Source organism: Gymnoscopelus braueri, assembly GCF_963280865.1.
Source record: "Gymnoscopelus braueri genome assembly, chromosome: 19".
Classification (NCBI taxonomy): Eukaryota; Metazoa; Chordata; class Actinopteri; order Myctophiformes; family Myctophidae; genus Gymnoscopelus; species Gymnoscopelus braueri.
In genome coordinates, this window is record NC_137621.1 from 8,336,632 (window position 1) to 8,354,131 (window position 17,500).

At 41.9% G+C, this 17,500-nt stretch overlaps 1 protein-coding gene and 1 pseudogene across 2 annotated transcripts in view; both read right to left on the bottom strand.

Moving 5' to 3' along the window:
* Window positions 1-17,500, bottom strand: part of LOC308074632 (striatin-3-like) — a 92,607-nt pseudogene that overhangs the window by 61,969 nt on the left and 13,138 nt on the right. The gene's annotated exons all lie outside the window — the stretch shown is intronic.
* LOC308074083 (striatin-3-like) overlaps window positions 8,947-17,500 on the bottom strand; it is a gene marked incomplete at its 5' end in the record, with an annotated part of 12,665 nt that continues 4,111 nt past the window's right edge. Inside the window, 7 exons of the mRNA XM_080413417.1 lie at window positions 8,947-9,154; window positions 12,986-13,072; window positions 13,948-14,046; window positions 14,791-14,931; window positions 15,764-15,931; window positions 16,646-16,767; window positions 16,955-17,002. Coding sequence (XP_080269543.1) covers window positions 8,985-9,154; window positions 12,986-13,072; window positions 13,948-14,046; window positions 14,791-14,931; window positions 15,764-15,931; window positions 16,646-16,767; window positions 16,955-17,002 — 835 coding nt within the window. The 3' untranslated portion in view covers window positions 8,947-8,984. The remainder of the gene's footprint in view (window positions 9,155-12,985; window positions 13,073-13,947; window positions 14,047-14,790; window positions 14,932-15,763; window positions 15,932-16,645; window positions 16,768-16,954; window positions 17,003-17,500) is intronic.

Consider the following 17,500-nt stretch of genomic DNA (forward strand, 5'->3'; position numbering starts at 1 on the left):
CAATAATACAGTATATTAAACAAATGGGATATTAGATTGTCCTCTTCCGTGCCTCAGTCTTAGGGAATACATGGAAGGAAGAGGGACAGAGACCCAGGACACCATATTTTAAATCCTGGCCACAGGATATTGCATAAAGCTGTGTGCATTGTTAAAGTGTGTTGGGTAAAATACATCTTTATGTGTGAGTTGAGCAGAATGTTGAACCCTCTATTCTTAATAGAAACGGACATGAGTTGTAACTGTACTTGCACCACTTTATTTTTGTTGACACCAAATCTATTCGCCAAAAATCAATGATCTACAAGCTCACAACTATGTTGCATTTACACCAAATCTTTTTTTCCAGCTACAAGCTCACAACACGTCCGCGTTATATGATCTGCTATTTTGGGAAAAATCATGAACATTTTTGCTAATTTTTGAATATGTATATATATTTTAAAGCAAACATTTGTAACTCAAATCTTTGTTTCTGGGGGTCCCTGGAGCTAAATATTTTGAGATGGGGATCCGCGGCCAAATACATACATTTTGGGTGGTCCTTGACAAGTTTGAGAACCACTGATATATATAGCAACATACTGTACGTTTAAAAAAGAAAAACTGTTTTTTAGAAGACATTTGTAGAATCCCCAGAAGCAAAGATTTGAGTTACACATTTTTCGCTTTAAAAATATTTATATTTTCAAAGATTTGCAGCTTGTAGATCTGCTATTTTTGAATAGCCAAATAAATCTAAAAATGACACAGATGTGTTCCTCCCGGTCTTAACAGGTTAAAGGACAAAAATTAACAAGTTAACTGATTATATTGTAAATAGTTCTCCACTAGCATTAAACCCTCCATATTCATTCACTAGCATGAAACCCTACATTTACAAACTAGTTCACTGGTTGTAGACAGTTGTCTACTAGCTTGAAACCTCTATGTGTGTGTGTGTGTGTGTGTGTGTGTGTGTGTGTGTGTGTGTGTGTGTGTGTGTGTGTGTGTGTGTGTGTGTGTGTGTGTGTGTGTGTGTGTGTGTGTGTGTGTGCGTGTACCTCTTCAGCTCCTGCTCTTTCCTCTTGGCGTCCTTTCCGTTGATGAGCAGGGCGCCGTTGTGCTGAGAGGACGACAAACCCAACAGAGAACGAACTCTCTGACAACGAACGTCTAGGATAGTGTCTGTGTAGCCTACCTCCTGAAGATACCTGCAGAGAGAGAGACATAGAGACAGACAGGGACAGAGTGAGAGAGAGAGACATTAACGTCTAGGATAGTGTCTGTGTAGCCTACCTCCTGAAGATACCTGCAGAGAGAGAGACATAGAGACAGACAGACAGACAGACAGACACACAGAGAGAGAGAGACAGAGAGAGAGAGACAGAGACAGAGACAGAGAGAGAGACAGACAGAGAGAGAGACATAGAGAGAGACAGAGACAGAGAGAGAGACAGACAGACACACACACAGAGAGAGAGAGAGAGAGAGACAGAGAGAGAGAGACATAGAGACAGACAGACAGACAGACAGACAGACAGAGAGACATAGAGAGAGAGAGAGAGAGAGAGAGAGAGAGAGAGACAGAGACAGAGACAGACACAGACAGACAGACAGACAGACAGACAGAGAGAGAGAGACAGAGAGAGAGAGAGAGACATAGAGACAGACAGACAGACAGACAGACAGAGAGAGAGACATAGAGAGAGAGAGACAGAGACAGAGACAGACAGACAGAGAGAGAGACAGAGAGAGACAGACAGATAGACAGACAGACAGACAGACAAACAGACAGAGAGAGAGAGAGGGACAGAGAGAGAGAGAGAGAGAGAGAGAGAGAGAGAGAGAGAGAGAGAGAGAGAGAGAGAGAGAGAGAGAGAGAGAGAGAGAGAGAGAGAGACAGACAAAGACAGACAGACAGACAGAGAGAGAGAGGGACAGAGAGAGAGAGAGAGACAGACAGACAGACAGACAGACAGACAGACAGACAGACAGACAGACAGACAGACAGACAGACAGACAGACCACTTTAACCCTGGCGTGCCCATTTTGGGCATGTCATTATAGGCAAATATGTTCCAACATTTGACAAGAAGACACCATCTTATGATGAAGTATAAAATAGAACTTAAAGCTGCAATCTGTAAGATGTGTTCTGCTAGGGATTCAAACCCACATCCCCTGCATTAGTGCCAAAATGTCTACTGTTGAGCTGTGACTGAGACTCTCTTTGGACTCAGTATAACAAGCAGTACCTCTTGTCAACCAGTAGGTGTCCTACCAGACCATAGGATCTAAACGTGTCAATAGAAGAGTAGGGAGACCTACTGCACATGAACCAGTTATATTGTGTTAAACAATTTAGACCAGAAGACCATTCTAATAACACTTTCTAAATCATTTCAAGATTTTCTGAAAAACTTTACATAATTGTCAATTTTCACTAAATATATATATATATTTCTCAGCCTCTGCAGCAGATGGAAACATGAAATGTAAAACATCTTTGGCTTTTACTGAAAATTACTTTCATTTGCCCTAATGTTCATTAAAACATAAATTTAAAATCAATTAAAAAAAAGTAATAAAGAGACATTTATGGAATTCATAATGATTTGGTTTTATTTCCTTTGATTATAATTTAGATTATCAATGTATTTTAATGAACATAAGGGCAAATGAAAAGTAATTTTCAGTGATAGCCAAAGGTTTAAGCTCTCAAATGTTTCTTTTAGTGTTTTTGTATATATCTGCTACAGAGGATGATACATAAATATATATAGCAACAAATGACCCAGACGTGTTCCCAGCATGAGTGGTATAACAACGTACAGTATAGTAATGTTTCAAACACACAAAAGGTTTTGGACTCCAGCTTTAACCTATTCAATCCGGGAACACATCTGTGTCATTTTTAGATTTTTTTGGCTATTCAAGAATAGCAGATATACAAGCTCCTATAGCGCGGCACTCTATGAGCTTGTAGATCTGCTATTTTTGAAAAATCGTGAAAATGTATTTATATTTTTAAAGCGAATATTTGTAACTTAAATGTTTGTTTTGTTCCAGGGGGGTCCCTGGAACAAAACATTTTGAGATGGGGTCCCTGGCCAAATACATCCTAACAGTATGTTGCTATATCAGTGGTGCTCAACAGCTCATCTAGAAGCTCACAACACGACAGATTGTGAAACCTTTCCATAATGTTTGAACATTTGTATAATGTTCGCCTATTGACATGGTCAAAAAATCGGGAGCTACATAGTTGCTGATATCGAGAGGAGAGGAGAGGAGAGGAGAGGAGAGGAGAGGAGAGGAGAGGAGAGGAGAGGATAGGGCACATGTTATGTGGATGTATGGTGTTGTACTGTTTCTAATGTCATCTATGCTGTCTAATGACAACAGGCTACATTGATGAGGTGATAATAACTATACTCTCTCATCATGTTGTTCTTGTACATGTACCTGCTCCAGTGGTAAAGGGAGCTGGTTGGAGCTGGTGGTGGGGGCAGCCTCACACGTTCCTGTCAAAGTGACAAATATCAAATATGGGCGATGTCTGATGGAAACCTTGTACGGACAAAACCGTTACCTTTCAGTAGATGGCAAAAAGAACCTGCGTTCCAATGGATTAGATGTATAATTTAGTCACAAGCTCTTGTTTACACTTTTCATTGGTTCTATATTTATCAAACCCACAGACACACTAAATCCTCATCAATTTCAAAATAATAATCTGTCTACAAGCTCACCATGTGACACGTTGTGAGCTTGTAGTACGGCTATTTCTGCTACTTTTTTGTTAACACTCTTGTACAACAAAATGGGGAATTAATTTACCAACAAACATAAAGAAATACAAGATTTCTGCCAGACAGCAACGATATACACAGATACAAAAAGACTGACAGACAGAAAGAGAGACAGACAGACAGACAGACAGACAGACAGACAGACAGACAGACAGACAGACCACCTCTTCCTCTGGAGCCATGTGAGGTCACTTCTCCTTAGAGGTGGGGAGGGCTGGTGTGGATGGTGTCTTCTCCTCACATTCCTGTCAAAATGACAAACATTAGGGGCGCTCGGGTGGTGCAGGGGGTAAAGTACCACTGCAGCCACAGTGGTGCATCCGGCCGGGGGCGAGTGTATACCGTATATGAATAACTGTCCAGTGTAGTGTTCAAGGGGAGGGAAGCCGGGTGAGGAGTCTGATCTTTGTTGCTATATTTCTACAGGCTGTGGCAGGACTCGCAGCGGGGGGGGGGGGCACTGGGGGGCTACATCCTCCCGGTGGGGGCTCCTTACTGGCAGGTGAGCCAGTAGGGTACGACGGCAGTGTGCCCTACACAGAAATGTGTGAGGAGGAATTAATTGGCGTATTTACAAAATTGGTATGAGGGGGGGGGGGGGGGGGGGGGACCCCATGCCTCCCTGCTTGGCACTCAGTTACCATGTGCTCATGTTTGAAATAATACCACATCAGCATCAAGGGTTGGATTGGGCGCCTCGCGCTACACAAACAGGAGAGAGACTCCTGCCCTATGGGCCACAGATAAGAAGATAGACAGAGGGAGGAGGGAGAGTGCTAGGAGAGGGTGAGGCCTGCTGTCTCTTCCTCTTCCCGGATATTAAATATATACACAAAAAGACTGACAGACAGACAGAGGATGCTGATAGGGGCTGATGACTCTTTTTCCTATGGATTAGTCACCCCATGGAGACTTGAATTCATGGATATTTTTTTTGTTTTTGTCGCATTCCTAAGACAATAATTGGATGAAAACAGCGGTGCCGGTAGGAGACACAAAGAGTCTCCTTTGTGTCTCCTACAAATTATTGTCTTAGGAACGCGATATAAAAAGAAATATATATATTCAAGTCTCCATGGGGTGACTAATCGATAGATTTTTTTGGGGGTGAACTATCCCTTTAGGCCCTATTCAAAAATGTCAAACATATATACGGTCTCTGTGGAGTCTGGGGGTTAGGATCCACCGCGGTGCTTCCGGCTTTGTCAAGCTCAAGCGGAGCCTGTCAGCAGGGGAGTGATGGGCGGGAGGAGTAGGTAAGACGAAGGCTCTACGTCCTCCCGGTGGGGGCTCCTCCTCACTGGCAGGTGAGTCAGTATGATACAGCAGCAGTGACAACACACAGTAAGGTGTGGGGAGGAACCAATAAGGACTAAAAGTGGGGAGAAAAAAAAGAGTTCAAAGCAAAACATTAAATGAAAATTAAAAAAACAAAAACAAATAGCCGATCTACAAGCTCACAATGCAACGGATCGGCAATTTTTTTCTCCTTTAAAGAGGTGGTGCCATGGTTTTGCACTTTTTCATGTGTCTATGAGGTTGATAGAACTTCATTAAGCCCCCTGGTGGTGTTTTTATGGTGTTTTATGTCTTCTCTGACTATTTTGAGTTTCTACCTGGAGGCTGAAACCTTGAGGGTCAAACGTGCCAATAGAAAAACAGCCCTTTAGTGACACAGTAAAAATATACCCTCCCCCTCATTATCATAACACAACAGGCGTGGGCATGAGGAGGAGGAGGGACTAGGACAGGTGGGTGGTGCTAAGGTGGTGGAGGAGGTGCTAAGGTGAGAACCAGGTATACTTAATGAACTGGAGGCGTGTCCACATAAAAACATAATTTTTAACAATTTCTGTACACTTTTTTGAAAAAAACTCTTCCTCCTAGTATAACCATAATACCTGATGATTATGTTTTAGGGGGAGAAAAAATGACTGAAAATCACGGCACCCCGTCTTTAACGACATGCCTAGAATAGGGACGACAGGCGTGAAGTGGTTAAACATCAGTACACATTGACTGCATGATACCGCTGTTGTAAAACAAAAAGTCAAATAATGGTATGGCTGATCTACCTAGCCTGGAAACCAGACTAATCTGCCATTGCAAAAAAATAAGTAGCCCTCGTCAGATTTGGTCTGGCACGGCTCAGTTGTGATTGGATTTCACTCCCGCCGAAGTAGTGAGGGACCAATCATATGGGCCGGGTTTATCACCAGTGGCATCTGTTGAATTGGCCCCTTGGAAATGCAGGTTCCACACAGAGATTCCAGACTAATATCTACACAGTGATATTAGTCTGGCCATGCCAGGCTATGAGATACCGGACAAACCCACATATGGGCAGTGGTGGAAAAAGTACTCAAATGTTTTACTTAAGTAAAAGTGTCAATGCTGCAATGTAGAAGTACTCTGTTACAAGTGGAAGTCCGGAATTCTAAATTTACTTGAGTAAAAGTACAAAAGTATTGGTATCCAAATGTACTTAAAGTACCAAAAGTAAAAGTACAAAAATATTTGAAAATAGCAGAGCTACAAGTTCACAACGCGTTGCGATGCGACGCGCTCTGAGCTTTTTTGTAGATCGGCTATTTTCAAATAGCCTACGTATAAAATAGGTCTAAAGTGATTAATGTATGTTTTATAATAATTTGAATCTGCAAAGTAACTAGTAACTAAAGTTTTCAAATAATTGTAGTGGAGTAAAAGTACAATATTTACCTCTGAGATGTAGTGGAGTAGAAGTAACAGTATAGACAATTGGAAATACTCCAGTAAAGTAAAAGTACCTAAAAATTGTGCAGCACTTGAGTAAATGTACTTAGTTACTTTACACCACTGCATATGGGTCTGGCTCTAGAACCTGGATGGATGAAACACAGTGGTTCAGTAATATCTGTTCCCAGCACACTCATCAGAAAAGGTACAGAAGCACATCACAGCAGAACAACTTAAAAAGCAGTAAAACAGCAAAACACTGAAGAATTGAGAGATCTTGACGTATTGAAAATACTCTGGAATGATTCTGTTAAAATAGAACCGTTTAATAATTAACCTTTAAAAGGGAAATGTCATCATCTTCATCAGCCAGAACAAACGAGAGTCTGAACAGGCTGTGAGCACAGTTTACAACATTTAATATTATAGACATTTTATATACATTTCTTTTCAGCCGTTTTTTGTTTTGCTTCTTTGAGACACAATCTTTCAAACCTGTCGTTTGTAAAACAAATAAAAGTACAAAACACCAAACTGATCAGAATGTTGTTGTTTTTTTCTCCTCGTTTTGGAAGACTAGAAAAAATACTTTGATGGTACTAATCGTGGTTCTTGATCGTGGTATTAATCATGCAATTAGACAAACAAAAATGTAGTTTGGTACACCACACATTTTAGCGTGTTTGAAAATAAAATGGTTTTACAGAATAAAACAAAGGTTTTATGAATCCGTACGAGCCTTAAAATACGTCCCCTAGCAACACACACTGGCCCGTTACCTGGCAACTGTTGCCACGGTAACTATTTGGTTGTGACTGATGAGACAGGTTTTAATTCTGCAGTGAGACCGGTTTTAGTCCTGCAGTGAGACAGGTTTTAGTCCTGTAGTGAGACAGTTGGCCCTGTAGTGAGACAGGTTTTAGTCCTGCAGTGAGACAGTTGGCCCTGTAGTGAGACAGGATTTAGTCCTAAAGTGAGACAGGTTTTAGTCCTGCAGTGAGACAGGATTCAGTCCTAAAGTGAGACAGGTTTTAGTCCTGCAGTGAAACAGTTCTATAGTGAGACAGTTTTTTAGGTAGTGAGACAGGTTTTAATTCTGCAGTGAGACAGGTTTTAGTCCCGCAGTGAGACAGTCAGTCCTGGAGCGAGACAGGTTGTAGTCCTGCAATGTGACAGTTAGTCCTGCAGTTAGACAGTTTGTGATTCTGCAGTGAGAAAGTTTGCAGTCCTGCAGTGTGTGTGAGACAGGTCACAGTCCTGCAGTGTGTGAGACAGGTCACAGTCCTGCAGTGTGTGAGACAGGTCACAGTCCTGCAGTGCGAGTGAGACAGGTGTAGGCAGATGTGCGGGGGCGGGGCTATAGCAGAGAGGATTCTTAAAAAACACTTTATTTTACACTAATATGTTAAATATGCAAATAATGCTTGAAAAGGATGACAATGATTGGCCAAAACAGTTCATTTTCCGCTACATTGACGACGAGTAGGGGGCGGGACTTTAAAACGCAGGGCCACCCAACCACCCACCCACCCACCCACCCGGAGGATGGAACCGTGGCCGTGGTAACCGCGTCCTCCTCCCCGTCCCATAGGCTGTAGCGTTTCAGGAGCAGCAGTGTTTTTGTGAAGGGTCCTCGTGTTGTCCTCTACGCCAGTGGGTCTCAACGTCCGGCCCGGGGGTCCACCAGCGGTCCAAATGGACCCTTGCGGGTCTGTAACTCTGAGAGTGTGCAAATGGAACCAAATGGACCCGTCTTACGGGTCCATTTGGTTCCATTTGCACACTCTCAGAGTTAAATGAAGTTTACAGAATAGATTAGGATACCAATATGGTTTAGTTCAGTGATTCTCAACTTTTTTAAACTTCAAGGACCCCCAGCTGGATATGCATTAGACCAGTGGTTCTCAACGCTTTCAGGATGTGACCCCCCCCTCCCACCCCCCACCCTGACAAGCACTTGGAATTGTAGGAGTTGAGGCATTACATTTAGTTTGACTCGGTTCCACAGATAAATAGTGAAAATAGCAGATCTACAAGCTCACAACACCTCACAGTAGATATGTATTTCCAAATAGTTTCTCTGCCTCTTTCTTGTATTATTTGACAATTTGGCCCAATGTTTGACCAGTTTCTATAGTATAGTTTGTTGATTACTTTTGATGCAGTAATGGTTTTTTTCGTTACTTTTCGAGGAGTTAAAAAGGTCTTAAACGTCCTAACATGGTCACTTTACCGTCATCTGGCGACCCCCCACCCCGGGGGTCCCGAGCCACAGGTTGAGAACCACTGCATTAGACCCCCACGCCACACTTTAATCTCTGGGACCTCCAATCTACACTGTAAGAAATCCTCAGTGTTAATAGAAACCCATTCCTTTTGTACGCTCCCAGAGTTACAGACCCCGTGTTAAAGAGTCCATTAAGGACCCCCCTGGTGGTCCCCCGGACCGGACGTTGAGAAACCAGCGCTCTTTTACACGTACACCCTGGCGAGGGCGTCGGCCCCCGCGGAGGCGATGTAGGCTTTGGAGGGGTGAAAGGTCACGTCGTAGATGGCCTCCTCGCTCTTCTTCCTGTGCGCCGTTATTTCCTGAACGCACGTCTTGCTGTCCAGGTTCCACAGGCGCACCGAGCAGTCGTGGCCTGAGGGGGGCGACACAGAACAAAGGAGTTACAACCTCTTATTGACACTTATCTCACAGATATTTTTGCTGAGCTCAACAAGCTGAACAGCTCCATGCAAGGAAGATTCAAACGTTTTACAGCTGTACGGATTTATTAAAAAGATGAAAAGGTGGATACAGCGAGTGGAGAGTGGTAATATAAGTAGGTCGGGAGTGGCTTATTGTTGGTAACAGCCGATGACACGCGGGAGTCTGTCCCCGGTACAATGCGCTAGACCCCTGGGAGATGGATTGCTGAGGTTGAGCTCCACACCTACCATCAGCTCCAAGCCGAGCCGTGCTACCAAGCCGTGCTACTCATACGCTGAGTTGGCGGTGCCCGGGATCGAACCCATGACCTTGAGGTCTGTAGGCGAGAGCTCTACCGACTGAGCTACCCGGACACAAAACCTGGCTATGTTTCCATCACTTGAGGATTATACTGACAGTACTGACATTAAAGACATTATCAGTGGCCATTTGAGGAGGCTTGTGTCTCAATTTGAAAAGTACTTTGCCGAGTCTGACCAGTGGCAGCAAGTGGATCCTGCTCCCAATCAGTGATGCAGCAGCAGAGGGTTCAAGCTTAACTCCCACAGAAGAGGATCAGCTCATTGACATGTCCACAGACTCTGTTAAGAGGCACACGTATGAAACACAGCCCTTTGCAAAGTTCTGGATGAGTTGTAAGGCAGAATTCCCAGAGCTTACAGCAAAAGCAATGAAGTGTCTGTTGTTACCTTTTGCAACAACATACCTCTGTGAGAGTGGGTTTTCCACACTGACTTATCTGAAGAGTAAGTACAGGGCTAGGCTGGAGCCAGAGAATGACATGAGACTGTAGACACACTGTGTGCAACTCACCATGCCCAGAAATCACACTAACTGTAAGTGTAACTTATAAAAGTTATTGATGCTCAATTATTTCACCTTTTGCTTCAGTGATTGGAATAGCCTTGAATGAAAATGCAGCATTTTTATGGTTTTGTCAAGAAGTCAGGAAGCATGTTGTACCTTGTACTCATTTATAAAAAAATATATATCCACAAGTTTCCTAGGGGTTGTGAGCATCACTTCCTGTCAATTTGATTGGATCAAATTGACAGGAAGTGATGCCCACAATGCCCTAGGAAACTTGTGGATAGAAAAAAATAAATGGAAAAAATAAAAAAAAATAGAAACTTGTCAAGCCTGCTGTGAAATGTGTCTTCAGTGTTGCACATTTGTCTCACATCACACAATTGTGTGATTGACTGAAAGAGACTTATTTTGAGAGAGGACTTGGGCTGTCCTGCTTGGTTCAGGGAGAAGACACTTTTGTAAATAGTTTATGCATTCAAATGTGTCAGTATATCCAACAACAATGTTGTGCACTGCTTGCCAATGATATCCCTGATCTTTACTGATAATAAAAATGCTTTGAAAACCATTTTTTTGTGTCCAGCTCATGACTGTGATAGTGTGATTAGTGAGTAACAAGTAAGAAAAAAAACCTGAATCTTAACCCATGGAATGGTGCATGAACCCCCCACCACTATTGTGTGGGGTGGGTCTATGATGGACCCACCGACACAATAGTGGTGGTCCCCAGGTTGCTTTTAGTCAGGATGGTGGTCCCTGGGTCAAAATCAGTTGAAAACCCCATGTCTAAACAATGTACTATTGAAATGACCATTTGAAACTATAACATACCAGGTAAACAATGAACTTAGCATCCATTGGTCCACACAGTGGTGGAAAAAGTACTCACACTTTGTACTTAAGTAAAAGTATCAATACTGCAATGTAGAAATATACTCTGTTACAAGTTTAAAAAAAAAAATCCGGTATTCAAAATGCACTTGAGTAAAAGTACAAAAGTATTTGCATTAAAATATATATAAGTGCTAATAGTAAAAGTACTCATTTTGCAAAATGTCCCATTTCAGAAGTTTCCAGATGTATGAAAATGCTTTGAAAATAGCAGATCTACAAGCTCACAACGCGCCACAAAGCGACGCGTTGTGAGCTTGTAGATCAGCTATTTTCAAATAGCCTAAGTATGCATAGGGCTGAAGTGGTTAGTGTATGTTTTGTAATGATAATCAAAATCTACAAAGTAACTTAAGTTTTCAAATAATTGTAGTGGAGTAAAAAGTACAATATTTGCCTCTGATATGCAGTGGAGTAGAAGTAAAAGTATTGAAACTTGGAAATACTCTAGTAAAGTAAATGCACACTCAAACACAGTACACTACTGCTCTCTGCTCTTCTATTGAGATCCTGTGGTCTGGTAGGACACCTACTGGCTGACAAGTGGTACTGCCTGGAAGGCCAAATTCAACATCTCCCCTGATTTAAGAAGGTTTATTCTTATTAGCTCTGTGGTAGAAATGTCACCACTGAGATCAGATTGCACCTTTAACCTGAATCCAACTTATTATTAACAAAGATCATTTATAAACAAAGGGGGGGAAGCCCCCATAACTCTGAAAGTGTACAAATGGAACCAAATGGACCTATAAGGGTCCATTTGGTTCCTTAACTATCAATCATTTAGCTGGGGACCCCCTGGAACCCCCTCAAGGACCCCACTTTGAGAACCACTGCTTTAACCCATTCAATCCGGGAACGCATCTACAAAATGTCTTCTAAATCCTAACAGTTTTCTGAAAACCTTGTTGTTATAATATCAGTGGTGCTTAAAACCTTTTCATGTCAAGGACCCCCAACATTATATGTATTTGGTCGCAGACCCTCATTTCAAAATATGTTGTTCCAGAGACCCCCCCCCCCCCCCCCCCCAGAAGCAAAGATTTGAGTTAAAGATGTTAAATTGTAAAAAAAAAAAAAAAGCAGATCTACAAGATCATAGCGCGGCACCGAGTGCCGCGTTATGATCTTGTATATCTGCTGTTTTTGAATAGCCCAAAGTATAAAATAATGGTTATAGCTAAAGAATCTAAAATGACACAGATGCTGTTACATATCTGTGTATTTAAGAAGGGTTCTATTTATTATAATTATTGCACAGTGTTTGGTATGAACCCTGACCTAAGAGCTGTCAGCAGCCGTGTGCATTGGCAGTGTGTAACATGCTGGCCATGGTGTTACACACTGTCCATGGAGATGGTGCTCAGGGAAAGTTTGGTCTAAATGTGGTGTCCAAAAGTTTGGTAACACCACGTTCTGTACATCCTGTTTGTGAAAATGTTGAACTTGCTAAGAAGACATGTTAAAATGAAGACTTTCGGGGCAACCTTCGGCTGACCGATTGTTAGATTACTTGTTAAGCAGTTTGATTTGATTCCTCCATAATACAACTCTGTTTGTGATTTTTGCCTATAGAGCTACCGGCGCCAGTTTCATGTACAAAGCCAACTTTTGATGTAGTTTAGAGTAGTTAGATTAGAGTAGAGTTCTCTTGTCATTTTCATTTGGTGTAGATAAGGTTAGTAAGAGGTTTAAAAGTAAGGATAGGTTTAGCTTGGTTTATTTGGTTATTGCTTTGCGCCGGGGCTCATTTTCTGTGTATGTCTAAAGTTAAATTCTTGTCTTGAAAATTGTCTATTTGTAAATTCATTGTATGTACAAATTCATTTCAAACCTAAAAAGAAACCAAAGGAAGGTCATGCAATAAAACAACAATTCACTTTTCAACCTTATGTCACGGTCCTTTCATTCCCTAGACTAAGGATCGTAACAGATGCGTTTCCGGATTAATGAATTAATAGATTAATGAATAGATCTCAGTGCTGATTGGTCACTTACTGCCCAATCTGGGAACCCATCGCCAAATGAAAAGGAAAAACGTTCTTGAGAGATTACTTACTGCCTGACATCAGATAGATGCCGTTTGGGTCCACAGCCAGACTGGTCACTGCGTCCAAGTGCGCCACCATGGCATGGATCACTTTCCCTGCGTGCACACACACACACACACTTATTAACCATATTCATTTTCGTAAAATTTCAAATTTCTTTCTGTTCCTTTCTGTCTTTCTGTTACGCCAATTGAACCTTTGTCAAGACCGGCCCGTGTTCTCGCCCCTCTCTCACAGCCATTATTAGCTGCTGTTGCTTGGTTGGACAGAAATATTCTCTTTCCATCCATTACCACGTGTTTTTCATTCTTTTTTTAAACGTGGCCTCCGTAAAGAGGAACATCTCGGGTGCGAACACAAACAAAGCTGATTCAGACAATATAGAACATCACCAAACCCAGTACTGTTAGTTTTTTTAATAAAAGTGTTAACTTCCTGCTGATTTTACTATTTGAAGATCCGGATCTGCGGATCCAGTCCGGGTTTTCTTCTTAATACAAATAGCAAAATCAATAGGAAGTTAACATTTATATTAAAAAACACAAACAGTACTGGGTTTGGGGATGTTCTATATTGACTGAATCATCTTTGTTTGTGTTCGTTTACTTGCTAAAAGAGTGACTTTGAGGGCTGTTTTAACGTACAATGTAAGTCAATGAGGAGCATATTTTGAATTATCCATTTCTAACCAATGGAGCAATTATTTTAGATTTCTTGTCCACCTTTGGAGTTTCATCATGACAAGGTAACCACACAACCCAAACCTCTACCAAAGTGGTCTTGCCCTTTAAGCAAACTCAGCATAAACAACCAGAAGGAGGCCGAACGAGGGCAGAACAAGGAGGATGGAGCCTGCTTTTTGGTCGGTCAGGGGCCAATCAGAAGGCTGACAAAATGGTCAATTGACCCTTTGTCACACACAGCTGTGTGGAAACGAGATAGTATGAGATTAATGCAGTCAAAGTCTCACCTGATTTGTTATCAAAGAACTTGATGTGTCTGTCCTCGTGAGCTGTGATGGTGATGGGTAGTGTAGGGTGACTCACCACCCTGTTGATGTGGTTGATACCTGACACAACATGACACACACAACATGGTTTATACCTGACACAACATGACACACACAACATGGTTGATACCTGACACAACATGACACACACAACATGGTTTATACCTGACATAACATGACACACACAACATGGTTTATACCTGACACAACATGACAAACACAACATGGTTTATACCCGATACAACATGACACACACAACATGGTTTATACCTGACACAACATGACACACACAACATGGTTTATACCTGACACAACATGACACACACAACATGGTTTATACCTGACACAACATGACACACACAACATGGTTTATACCTGACACAATATCTTTACCATAGAAATACATGGAACACTGTCTTTACCATAGAAATGCATGGCAGACTGTCTTCACCATACAAATACATGGAAGACCGTCTTTAAAATAGAAATACATGGCAGAGTCTTTACCATAGAAATACATGGCAGACTGTCTTTACCATAGAAATGCATGGCAGACTGTCTTCACCATAGAAATACATGGAAGACCGTCTTTAATATAGAAATACATGGCAGACTGGCGCTGCCAGCTCAAAAGGCGTTCTATGTGGACAACGCCCCCAATAGTTCAAAATGATTTTTAAAGTTAGACTTACAATTAGGAAAAGATTCAGGATGTGTCCTCAAAGTTTAGTAACACTAAAGTATGTGTGTGTGTGTGTGTGTGTGTGTGTGTGTGTGTGTGTGTGTGTGTGTGTGTGTTCGTACTTGTGTCTCCTTGTCCGTGGAGGACCAGGGTTGGCTGAGAGGTCTCCAGGTCAAAGGTCACGATATCTCCACTGCTGAATGACGTCACCATGTGGGCGGGGTCACAGCCGATGAAATCTACTGATGTCGGGATGCCGTGTTCTACACACACACACACACACACACACACACACACACACACACACACACACACACACACACACACACACACACACACACTTTTTAAATATATATTCAAATCATTTAAAAAATAGATCTACAAGCCTGAAACTTTGTGATCTTGTAGATCGACAATCAAATCTATATTTTTCAAATTGATTAGAAAACTGCACTTTATGACAAAATATAGGTTCCAAACATTGGTAATCAATGGTTAAGGACATTGGTTCAGGGACCAGGGGGTCCGCAACAAAATGAGTAACAGTTTCAACACTTAAAGTGTTAAAATATTAATTCGGGGGTCCTTGACATGAAAAGGTTTGAGAACCACTGCTCTAGTGTTAAATGTCACGTTTTACAGATGTTCAACAGATGTTGTGCAGATTTATCATGAACTGTTTCTTTTTACTTTTTTTGGCTGTTCACGAACTTCTTTGTCATCAAAAATACAGTCTATGATGCGATTATATCAGATTCAACACATATGGGGTCAGATAAACCCTATAAATATAAATGCAATGCACATAAACATACAGTATATTTACACTTTTAAAAATGTTCAACCATATCAACAGTACATTTTATTTTTATTTTTCAGTATGAAATTCTGTATTTCAGTTCTTAGTGATGACCAACATTAAATATGTGATCATGAATTGTTTCTAACTGTATATTTTGATATATATTTGATATTTTGTGTCGTTTGTTGCAGTTGTTTGACTGCTGAATGTTTATTGGACCACAATGCATTGGTTTTTTTGTCATTTAAAAAAAGAATCAATCAAATATTCAATCAATCAATCAAAGTTCCAACCTGTGTTAGCAGAGAAGGTGTTGATACATGGGTCCTTCTCCTCCGGGTTCCACAGCTTGACCGTTCCGTCCGCAGAACACGACAGGAGGCGGTTCTTAATGCCGCTGTAAGCCAATCCCCACACAGCGTCTGTGTGGCCCGCCCAAGAGCCCGCCAGCACCGTGGGGTCTGATTGGACCACAGAGAAAGGGGAGGCGTTGATAACTTAATGGTTACATTTGCCATATGTTTTGTCATATATTTCAAAGTTGTTACATTGTATTGTTGTGTTAGTACAGTCCCTTTAACATTTCACTGTTTGTACTGAAAGAGATGCTAGCTTCATTGTTTACCCGGTATCCAATAGTATCAATGTATAGATTATTAGTTTGATAGTATAATGTTCAGACTGATGCGTGTGTGTGTGTGTGTGTGTGTGTAGGGTTGTCCCGATTCAGCTTTTTCACTTCCAATACCGAAACTGCAGCCATGATTTTCGTCTGATACCGATCAGATCCTAGTTGTTTTTTTTATATTGGTCGATACCGATATCAATCCGATATCAGCATGTATTTCTGTCTCTCTATTCTGACTGATATCAGGCAGGCAGCATACTTTTATATCTTTACTTTTGTATTACTTATTTTGTAGTCTGGAATGTTGGGAAAGGCTTGATCCAATATACGTCCCCAGAATAATAGTCCACAACACACCCATTTATATGATTCATTATTAACCAATGGGTTCAATCTTCTGCTGATATGGGAGTACTTGGATCCACTAAGGTGCATGTGTGTGGTGTGTGTGTGTGTGTGTGTGTGTGTGTGTGTGTGTGTGTGTGTGTGTGTATGTGTGTATGTGTGTATGTGTGTGTGTTTGCGTGCGTGCGTGTGTACACCCTACCGTAGTTCTGGTATGGGTCAACAGTAGAACTTGGTACGTTCCAGCAGCAGATGGTAGAGTCCACTCCTCCAGTGAAACACTGAGCTCCACTGGAGCTAACCGCTAACGACAACACCGCTCCGCTAGCAAAACACAAAGTTTACAATTCAGCCCTCACTTATCACATTAGGAGGATTTTGCATGTGTATTGTCACTCTGTGTGTGTGTGTGTGTGTGTGTGTGTGTGTGTGTGTGTGTGTGTGTGTGTGTGTGTGTGTGTGTGTGTGTGTGTGTGTGTGGCCAAATAAAAACTATGATGTTGATGCATACCTGTGAGCTCTGAACGTATAGATGGGTTCCACATCGAATGAGGCACTTCTATAAAAGCACAGACACCTTCATGAATATCATCATTAGCATAAATGTCATCATCCTTATAGTCATCAGACCACAATTAAATGTTTACATTTTCTCCCCAATTTAGTCGTTATGCCAACCCTCCTCATGTGTATAGTGAAGTCCCTGTCACTGCTGACCCCTAGTGTTGGTGTTGGGGAAGGCACAGACAACCACACGTGTCCCCTGGTAACACATTAGAAGTCTCCAGCCTCCAGTCTCACTAGGACTGCGTAACGCATGTGGAGGAACACGCCATCCCTCCCTGCTCTGTTCCCCGCAGAACAGGTGCAGTGACAGAGATCACCCTCCCCTGCTGGCTTCAATTCTGTTCGCTGGAAGCGGAAGCAACTGTAGAGGAATCGAATCCCAGTTTCCACAGAGGAGGGCAGAAACTCTATCCCTGCGCCACCCAGACGCCCCTATGTGAATGAATGAAGTGTCTATTGTATAGTCTACTGTCTGAATAGATGTCGTAGT